Here is an 11,553-nt window from a genome sequence, read left to right on the forward strand (position 1 = left end):
ATTGTAGCATATATTATATGGAAACAATCTAAGTGTCCTTTGATAGATGATTGAATAAAGAAGAGGCACATACATATACACGTACATATATAGTATTCCATTATGTATATGTGTGTGTATATATACAATGGAATACTATTCAGCCATAAAAAAAAGATGAAATTCTGCCATTTGTGACAACATGGATGGATTTTGAGAGTATCATGCTAAGCGAAATAAGTCAGATGGAAAAGGACAAGAACTATATGATTTCATTCATATGTCGGATATAAAACAGAAAACAACAAATAATGAACAAAGAAAACAAGCAAACATATAGACACAAACAGTGTAGTGGTCACCAAAGGGGAAGGGGAGTGGGGGGAGGTTAAGAGGTTACAGGGAGGTCAAATATGTGTGACAGAAGGAGACTAGACTTTGGGTGGTGAGCACGTAATGAAATGTATAGATGATGTACTATAGAATTGTACACTTGAAACTTATATAATCTCATTAATGAATGTCACCCCAATAAAAATACATATGTATAATAATTTTAAGTGATATACTTAACAAATATATTTTGTTTATATAATTTTTATTACCCAAAGAGTGGTTTAGTTTTCACCAGCATCAGCATCCCCTGAGAGCTTATTAAAAATGCAAAACTTTAAGCCTTTTGAATCAGAATCTGCATTTTAACAATGTCCCTAGGTGATTCATAAGCATATTAACATTTAAAAAGCTCTACTACTGAGTGTGTTGGAAGAAAACTGTTTCCTCATCACTGAACTAGTCCAAGGAGAATCTTACTTGTATCTTCTCTCTTAATCTAGTGTTGAATTTAGAATACCTTCAGCCAGAATACTTTATCACTATGTTCTCTGAAATGTGTTATTCAGAATTCTCATGAAGAGATAAGCTCTTTCATTTCCTTAGTCTTTGGATACTTATTATAGGCCAGACACTTCATCCTCATAAAAATGTTATTTTTCAATTATGAAAATGTGTCCAAGTTGACAAAGCTATAAAGTGACCGAGTAATCATGTGGACCCAGCAGTGTGGCTCCTGAATTGGTACTCTTAACCATCATACGACATCTGTTCAGTCACAGCCATACTCAAGTCTGTAGTACCAGAGCAAAGCCCAAGGGAAGAAGCTATTTGATTGGAAATATTCAGATTACCAAGGCATTGTGGTGGTGGTTCAATAGATGGAGGTACTTAACTGTTTGTTCCTAAGTCACAGATGAAAATCATTTCAGATATTTAAGTGAAATATTTCACGTACTTGTCTACAGTCACATTTACCTATCACACAACATTATACTGAATCTATATTAATGTATTCAATATGCTGATAGATCCTATCTTATGAGAACTATGAATTGAAAAACATTGTTCTTTTTATACAATAACCTAGCAAGAGCCATGATAATTTACAGATGACTGAGCTTCAGAGCCAGACAGAACAATAGAGGAGAAAATGAACTGTTTATATAGATGTAAACTGAAATCACACGGTTCCAGTCACTTTTCCTATTGATGAATAGCTAAGAAGCCATGCACTGTGTGTATTACCTTAGGTGAAGGAAATCTGGAGTAATTGGAAAAATTGTGGGATTTTTTTTTCCTTTTCTCTGACTTCTCTCCCATTATCATTTTTTATGTAAGATGCCCTGAAAATTGACAATAACATTTCAATTTAACATAATAATGTAATATTTATTACAGTGGAGCATGTATATAAGGATTTTGTATATAAGGACTTTTTTCCTATCCAAAGTAGATTGCAGACTAAGGACTAAATATAAAATATCGATTTCCATCCTTTAAATGTTATATCCTTAATGTCTCCTCTAACTCTAGATGAAAATCCTGTTATATAGGTTAGTAGACAGTAAAAACTCGAGCCTTATCTATAAAAGAACAGAAGTGTCTCATATGTCTCATACACTGATATGTCTACAGTTCAAGAAGACTTAAAAGGTTGTACTGATAGAACTGGAAGAAGACTATGTGTGTCTACTAAATATATTATTAAGTTAAAATTTGTTTTTACAGTGAGGAGAAGAGATCGTGATGAGAATAAGGAGTATTATAAAATATGATTTGAGATGTTTATTGAGACCAAATTTATGGCTCCTATTATAACAAGTAATTATTGTGATTTTGCTTTCCAGTATGTATGTACAGAGAGCCATCACTACATGAAATTGGAGAAAAACAAGGGCGTTCGAGGAAAAGCTCTGGAACACCAACCATGAATGGAGGCAAAGTCGTGAATCAAGATTCAACATAGCTGAGAACCCTTCCCTTCGTCTTTCTCTCATCCCTTCCCTCCATCCCGCCCCCCCACCCCATTTCCTTCCAATAAATCTACCCAAGAAGAGAAAAATAAAATGGCAACACAGGACCTAGTGGCTATGATTCTGCACTCAAAATCTTTCTTTGTGTAGGACAAGACAATTGAACCAAAGCTTGCCTGTTGCAATGTGGTAGAAAACTCAGATGCACAAAGATTAGCACACATATAAGCAATGGGAAAAATAAATGAAGACTCCACACACATTAAAGTAAACTGTGCTGTTATTAATAGAAGGCTAATTGTAATAAAGACATAACTAATAAAGATGATATAAGGTTATTACCTTAAAAAGGTTTTGGAGAAAAGAACTTACAAATTGATGTAATACCCTTAATATCTTGAAGTCTGGATAATGCTGTGATGTGTGCTTTGTTTTGATTTTGCATTTTCTTTGGGCATTTGGAATTGACACATAATTACATCCTGTTTCCTGGATTTTTTTTAACCATGATATTGAACATGTATGAATTATAGGTTGTTCTAATGCTGCTAAGGTATGTAGCCAGGAATCACTTAACATCAAGAAAAGTTTAAAAATTGATTCTTAAAGTTTTTATTAAGATTTTTTTAGTTGAGAAATAGTCTTGTGTTGAATCTAATGGTATTAGCTGATTTCATTCCTTCATAGAATTTCAGATTCTCCTAAAAGCATATCATATTTTTATCAAAGGTATTAATCTAGAATCTTATTTTTAGTAATTTAGAAAAAAAATCTTTTTTCTAAGGCTGAAGTAACTTTTGGGAATTATTTGTTAATAGCATGCTCTGGCAGTGATGTACAAGTACATGCTCTTGCTATTTGGTCTGACTTCTAATTTATGGACACCTTTGAGGGTATAGGTAGGTATATATCTAGCTGTCTTAGAGAGTTTTGTACCATCTCTTGCAGCAGGAAAGAAGGAAGAGAGTTTTACGTAAGTAAGTACATCCTGGGAAATTTGTCAAAGCAAATTGCATTTACCTTTATAATTTACAAGGGTTTTATGTATACAGCATTTTCCAAACTCTGCCATGATATTAGGAGGCATAGCTGTGAAATTCCTAACCTACTGTCTTATAAAGCAGGTGGCTCGTTTGTTGCTATCTATCCTCATTTGTAAGTCTATGTGGCAATAAGTGTGTCTCCTAGAACACAGAGGAGTCCTTGTAATAGACTGAATTTTCCAGTGGCATAGAGAAACAATATGGAATTAACAGCTATAGTTCCAACAGACGGGGTTGTATGAGCAGCTTAAAATAGTCAAAAAAAAACCAAAAAGCAAAAAACAATGTAAGACTAGGCAAATGCACAGTTAGAAATACTAAAATATTAGGAAAATATTAGGGAAGAAATGAACATTACACAATTGTCTTGGAAAAAAATATATCTACTTAGTCCTACAAATCAGGAATGGTATAGAGACATCCAAATTAAAACAACAAAAAAAGAATGTTAAAAAATGTATGCAGATTTATGGATATTATCAATGAGATGACTTAGCATGTTACTTCTCCTATAACTCTACTGTCCAGCATGTATTGTTCCAAATATGACTCCCTAAAATATATACACTTTGCAGAAGCTCTAGGTCCTTACTTCAATGACCTCGTCATTGGTTACTATATTCTTTCAAGGTCACTGTAGTTTCTCTCACTCTACACAATCATTATTCTCCAATAGTGGTTTGTGTACTTCACCAAGTATTCTATTTATGTTATCAGGACGTTAACAGAAAATGAAATGGAAGAATTTGCCTAATCAGTTGCAAAAAAGAAAAGTTATGTTCTTAGGTAAGGATTTTGAACACACATTTGCAAGAAATATTTGTTTAACTAAAATATTTGGAAAGTAACAAAATAAAGACATTTAAATTTTAAGAAAAGAAATATTGCTCTTCTAGGAAAAGAATACCCTTATAAAACCCAGAAATCTGGTTGTAGTTCTTGTCACTCTTGATTCAACTTGATTATAAACGCACCTGTCACTTTCCGGACCAAACAAATCCCAAGCACAAAGCCTTATTTTCTTTGAAGCAGTAAAAATAGGCTTCTATAAAATGGGTCACAGGCTCATTTAGCGTGAAATGACTTGAGCTTTTGTGGTGATACATACACACGCATGTACATGCTCACCATAAACTCACCAGTAACAGAATAAACAGTTTCACAAAATGTTATAAATTACACTGATGATTTCATGACAGAATATATTTAGTCCAGTTAAATATTATGAAAACTATGATAGAGATATGAATCTCCCAACAAAATTCTCTGTTTTCTGTGGCTGTTCGTCATTTATCATCTAGACTCACATTTGTCTCCTTCCTGATAGCAGTTGAGAAGCAGAGCTCTAATTACCCAATTTGTATATTTTTTTATCTGTCTCATTTAAGCAAATGTTTACCACAGTAAAAAGTTTTGGAAATTAGGTTTATCTGATTTACAATTAATTTCAGAGACTGTGTTGGAAACCTCATATTACTTTTACACATTAACCTGACAAAAATATGGTTTGGTGCACAAGGTGAACATTTTCTTAAGTGCTGCTTACTTTGTAAGCTTGTAAAACCTTTAATAGAAAATGCCAGTATTCACTGTCTAGGTTTTTAAAAAATTACCAAATGTAAACATATAATTATCTGATTTCCTTCAAAAATATAAGCCATTTTAAAAAGTTTTTTTTTTTTTCAGATTTATTCCAAGTAAAAGAATTTTTTACTTTGATTTTCATTATTCCAATTTCTGGATCTCAATATATTATCCATCACTTATTCTCCTGTAAGTGAAGTAAACTTTTATTATTATTATTATTATTATTATTATTATTATTAATTCATTTGGATATTCTCAGGAGAAATATGACTTTTAGCAAAGCTTCATAGTTGTCTATGTACATGTAAGTTAAGATGTGTTTAGTGTAAGAGTTCTTATGGTAAAATCTTTCAAAATTACTAGACTTAAGAATGAGAGCAAAACTTTTGAGAATCTCACAAAATAGTTTTCTGGTCAATATACCTAATTTGATTTTTAAGCTGAGACTTTGAAGTATCGAAACAAAAGAGTGCCGAAGTTCCATTTGCTAATTCAGAGAATCTATGCTTCAGGAAACTGGAGGACACCAAGCCAACCTATTATTAATCATAGTAATAGTTTGGATTTTGAATTTTACGTATGAATTTCATAGTACATTTTTAGTCACTACGAGTTGACTCAATAAAGAGACATCAATTTGATGCACATTGTGGCTTTATAGACCTCATTGTAATCCAGATAGTTTTTTAGAAGAATTCTTCCATTTAAGAAAATGATAATGCTGATAATGATAGGTATTATATATAGATTGGTGGTCCCGTGGTACCACTAGCAAGAGATGAGAGTATTGAGACAAAAGTAAAGGATCAGGAATGGCTATAGTGTATAGTGTATTGAAAAGCTTGATGGTCCTAATTTGAGACCACCGATTTCTTGGTGAAGAAGCGTGACTGTAACAGTAAATTTTTTTTAAACACAGACCCAGAAATAGCAAATCTATTCCACTCTCATGGCTTAATCTACAAGGCCTTGTCTGAGAACGGTTTCCATGACGTTGCTTAATTTCATCTGCACAAGATGAAACACATTCAAACATAAAAATGCCCTGCTCATTTTAATATCATAAAAGGCTGAGATTGTTTCTCTGTCATAAAATTGTAAATAGCATTTTTTAAATCAGAATCACATTTAAAACAGTGGATTGTTCTACAGATATATATGTGTATATATACATATGCTTCTGAAATAAGGTTATATTATACAGAGTTTTTATTTGATTTGTGTTATTTAGTCATAGTTAATCAAAAAAAGATTTGAATGCAAAACTTTATATATAAATGTATATTTCTAATGATAGTATAAATTGCCACTTTATAATAAAAAGGAAACAAGTGGGAACAATAATCAAAGCACATGCTCCTTTAGAACTTCAGTGATTCTGAATCCCCTCTATTTGATGCAGACGCAACTATATTTTATTTTTAAAAGCTTAAAAAGCTATAGTTCCTGATAAAAATTCTGTGATAAGTCATATCAAATTGAAAATTTATGGTTGAAGGCAGGAAAAAGATGCTAAATGCTGATCTTTATTATTCAGGATTTTTCCTGGAGCCCGTTAAAAATTCAATATTTAAAATATAAATAAGTGAAAATCAGTACTATTCCAAGATGATATATTGAGTTTTAGTAACAAACAGAAGCAAAAATATATTTAACATTATTAACATTAAAATAATGTCATAAAAACTACATCATTAGATGTTTTATTAGTTGGAAAGAATGAGTTGATGCTTCTTTGTCTTTGCGCCAAGCACAACCTAAAAAAACAGTGGCATTCATTTCGCTAAAGTAGGTCTAAAGTCCAAAATATACTCCCATGAATAGAATTGGTACTAGCTCCATTACAAGGTTAAATGTTACAATCTTAAGAAATTATTGACACTGAAATGTTTAATAAACATGCTGTATGAGAAACTGAACAAATTAATGTTTTGTTTTTGCATTAAAGCACAGATTATTCAAACATTGTTTTTTGAGACCAGATTTGTACATGTTTATACGTCACAACCTTCCTGAAGTAAAAAGCGATTAAAATCTTGAGATGCTCATGCATGTACACAAAATACTTGCACTTTTTTTTTAACATTAAACTTTGAGAAGTCTCCTTTTAAAAAAAAAATGTGTTTATTCTATAATGTTTCACTGAAATAGTGCTGTGTCTTATAAAAGAAATCAAAATGGACTTATGGATGGGGAATAAGTCAAATTTTTACTGAACACTGCAGTTAAAATTAAAAATTACTTTCTAAATATGAAGCTACTTGTGGTAAACCTAATATTTCACTTTTTGAGGATTAAGAACTAGAGCACATTCATCTATTCATAATTTACTAGCTAGACTCAGTTGAGTTTAGGGATCATAATCTAAATTATAATCTCAAAAAATCCAAGAGAGGCAGAAATATAAATTAACAATGTGATACCCAAAAGTAAGTGTTACTTACAGTAGGTATGCTACTAAGATTTTATATACAACTGATGATGCAACAGTGAAACCTATGGAGAAGACAAGGATAGAAAAAAAGATTAGATATATACTGAATCATATAAGAGGATACAGGGCGCTCAAGTAGAGGAAATCGTTTGAAGAAAAATTACGAAAACATAAAACATATGACTTACTTGGGAAATACTTGTGAATGAAATGGAAAGAATGGTCGGGAGGAGGTGGGAAAAAACAGTTGAGATTAATAAAATTGAAAAGTTATTCAAAGTTTTGTTAATGCACTCTGTGGATTTGTTTGAGCCTCCATATCTGTTAGGATGCTTTCGGTTGCTCATTAACACAATCTCAAGCTAAATTGGCATTTCATCTAGGGGTTCACACAATTACCATTGAGGCTTAATTTGTCTGTAGTTCTATTAACTCTGCTACCTCTATGTATAATAACCTCTCTAGGGGAGCCAGGAATTTTTTTTACAAGTTGCAAACACCACATATTTATGTCATCCATTCTCTCTTACCATCCCCCAGAAAACATCTCTGATTTCAATGGCACAAATTGGGCCATGTGTTCATAACTGAGTGAAGCACTGTGGCCAGGAATTTTAGATGTGTTGGAGTTTAAATCAACCAGGGTCATTTTCCTAGATTTGTAGATGGGATATACTTCCCTAAAGATACAGGTCTATATAGATGAGGGGTAACTGAATGAAATTCAGAGTTCATTTATCAAGAGGAAATGGAAATGAACGCTGAGTAACAGAAAAGGGCAAATCTCCATTATCTGTTAATGAACAAAGTTCTTATCAAAGCTCATTGGCTGTTCTTAAAAACTGGCAGAGAAATGCAAATATTAGTGAATTAAAGCCATTGCCAGAAATGAGGAAGGACTAACAAAGTCATTGAAGATTCAATTTCCCAAATATTAAGTACCTGTTATGCAAAAGGCACCATGTGGATCACTGAGGAAGATATAAGCAACTGCACTTTTAAATAAAAGTGATACATTTGACAATAACTCAATATATCTGGTATGTTCAATGTTTTTAGATGACTGTCACAGAAAGGACTAGAAAATGCATCTTGGCTTTTCTAAATTAGAGGTTTACATCATATCTGCTTTATCATACCCATAAAAACACTGCTCTGGTTAGGCAATTACAAAAGTTTTCTTAAAATGTCACTCAGGCAGTCATTCCAGTTCTAAAACACAGAGCTATTTGGGATATCAAAATCCCTGGGACGGCAATACATGCCATTCTCGAATCATCTTTATAGATTATAGCATGTGTTTGAACAATTTGGATGTTAAATATATTAATCTATCAAAGTAGCCTATTCCATTTGTGGGCAGTATTGGTTTTATAATGTTTTTACTTATATAAAGTAACTTGTTCTGTAGCTTCTAACCATGTTTCAAATTTTACTCCCCAGGGCTATTCAATGTCATTTTAATCCTCTTCCTACAAGAAAGTCTTAGATATATTTGAATATCACTGTCATTTCTTTCTTACTCTTCAAGTATTCTCTACTCATGTGAAATATTTTCAGACATCTTAAATATTTTGTTTCTTTACCATTCTCTTTATTTTATTCAAAACAAACTCTAATAACTTGGAGTACATAATACAACATACTATTCCTGATATAATCTAGCTGATTCGGAAACACTTCTTCATTCTTAATCTTATAATAGTATTCTATAAAATCGTATTCACTTTTTTGACAATCAAATCTCATCAAAAATTTTTTTTAGCATTCAAGTTCATTTCTATTAAAACACCTAAATATTTTTTATGTTTTTATCTTTATGACTCAAAGTAATGTAAAGTTTTGTTAATAGAATGATAAGAAAAATTATAATCCGATTAAGTCTTTGAGAAACATAAACTCCAATAGACACAGTCAGAATTTTCTAGGTAGACTACAAAATTCTCTTTTAATGATCAATCATGAATCCTCTCTTTGATTCATGTTATCATACTTAATTTTATGCGATTAGATCAATCTGTTTTCAAGGCCTAATAGCAATGCATTTCATTTTCTCACCTCAGTTACCTGGGGCGAGCTTTCAGAGGTGATCATTCTGATCTTGGTCTTTAGGAAATATGTACTCTAATAGGAGATATATATTTTTGCTCCATTCAAATTAAATACTATCCCCTCTCATAGTTACTATTGACTTAAGAATCCATCACACTCAAGAATTGTACTTATCAGAATCATACCTGGTTTCTCACTGACTCATTATTTTATTCTGTAATTTAAAATTACTTGTTTCAATAATCATTTCTGGATCTCTTTAAATTCCTATTCATTTTTTTTTTCTCTGAGTCGACTTGCAGTGTCCTGGCGTATACTCAAAATTTCCTAAACTGATAACATTTCTGAGGCTTTGAGGACCTGAGAATGCACTTTGCTTGTCTTTGTCTAGGGGTGACAACTGGGTGGGCATCAAATCCCTTGGTTACCTACTTTTTAAATTTTTTTGGTTTTCCACTGACTTCCAGCTTTGTGTTTTGCAGAAGAGATAATATATTTTATTTGAAAGTAATATGCAGTCTCTGAGCACAATGGAGATAGTCCAGAAAGCTAATTATTTTTCTCTAGAATTTAAAATATTATCAGTTTGTCATGTTATTTGTCTAACGCTTTTTGACAAGCTTATCTAGAAGACAATATTAATTAAGTACTTAATGACTGTGTAATGTTTCTTATATACATACTTGTACAGTCCTGGGCCACCAAAGCATGGGGATATTCTCTGTGAAATGTGTCGTTAGGCAATTTTGTCCTAGTGTGATCATAGAGTGCACATACACAAACCTAGATGTTATAGCCAACTACAGTAATTGTATGTGGTATATTTTTGTAGGACTGACAGCACAGTAGGATTGTTTACACCAGCATCACCACAAACCTATGAGTAATTGTAGCCTAAACCTTGACAATTGGCATTTCTTCTTGTAATGCAAGTACCTGACTTAAGTTTGATTGTCAGACACATCCACTTCAATAAGGGCTGTCTGAAGTAAACGCACTGCCAAACACATGACTAGATAAAGAGCCAGGCCAACTACCCCCCTTTGTTTTGGAAATCTTGATTTCAATAACTGACCATTTGGGTTACCTATTTTTTTCTTTTCCTGGGCTTTAAATTCCTACTCTTATATTTTAAATTCACCACTAAAGAGTGAGTCCCCAAAAACGTAGGCTCCCAGACTGGAATCCAGTGAAAGCAGAACTCCAGTCCAGTACAGGATGGTGCTGGCTAGCTGGGCTCTCTCTCTTCTCACTGTGTGACCCCCAGCATGTCTTGTATGTTCCAGGGCCTTTAAGTAATAAATTATTTTCTTTCTTCAAAGTTTTCTAAATGGTTATTGTTGAAGGGCATCTTGCAATCATAATAAAAACTGTGAGAGTAGGTCCAATCATAACTTTGCTTAAGAAAGAAGAGGTGTCTATGGAAAGCTCACTGAGTGCCCCCAGGCATTTTTAGCAGATAGCATTACTATTAAAAGACTGAGACCTGCACAGACAGTAATGCATTTAAGAAGGCTGTGATGTCACTGGGCCACAGGAATTTTTCAGCTCATTATAATGTTATGGGACAACTGTCTTTTGTATATGTGGTCTGTCGTTGACCTAAACATCACTCTCTGGTGCGTGACTGTATTCGCCCTGCCTCTTCACTACAATTTGTTGTCGTTAAAAATATATCCTTGACCCAGAGAAGCACACAAAGAAATACACAAGGAGAACACACCAAAAGGAGGTCTTTAATGTATGAATTACACATCCAGGATCTATGGTTTGGTTTGTTTCTGTCAATGCCTTTTTCATCCCTTGCTTCAATTTTTTGCTCTGTCTATGCATCTCCAGATTGTCGCACCACTGGTTTGACTAACTTAGCTCCTAACTAGTTTATATTTTTTACTAATTTTTTGAGTAATTGTTTTCTTTGAGCAGGAAACCCTAGAACAAACTAGCGCAGATTTAGTTGTCTCAGCATATCTAGTTGAATAGGAGAACAGCCATCATAATATCCCTCTTTAATGGTCTCACTAAAGTAAAATTCCAACCACACTATTATCATATAGCCTGTGCTGACACTTCTCAGCACACCTGCAAACTAAGTATAGAATTATAGACAAGGGTGACATTGATCTGATTTCTAACTCACTCTCCATCA

General features: G+C 32.9%; 1 protein-coding gene across 5 annotated transcripts in view; it reads left to right on the top strand.

The window, feature by feature from the left end:
- Positions 1 to 3,908, top strand: part of FGF12 (fibroblast growth factor 12) — a 479,739-nt gene extending 475,831 nt beyond the window's left edge. For all 5 annotated transcript variants that reach the window (XM_006906176.3, XM_006906175.3, XM_025042054.1 and 2 more), the window contains one exon: positions 2,163 to 3,908. In XM_006906176.3, the coding sequence (XP_006906238.1) occupies positions 2,163 to 2,281 (119 nt within the window). In that variant the 3' untranslated portion in view covers positions 2,282 to 3,908. The remainder of the gene's footprint in view (positions 1 to 2,162) is intronic.
- Positions 3,909 to 11,553: the final 7,645 nt, after the last annotated feature.

Source organism: Pteropus alecto, unplaced genomic scaffold, assembly GCF_000325575.1.
Source record: "Pteropus alecto unplaced genomic scaffold, ASM32557v1 scaffold311, whole genome shotgun sequence".
NCBI lineage: Eukaryota > Metazoa > Chordata > Mammalia > Chiroptera > Pteropodidae > Pteropus > Pteropus alecto.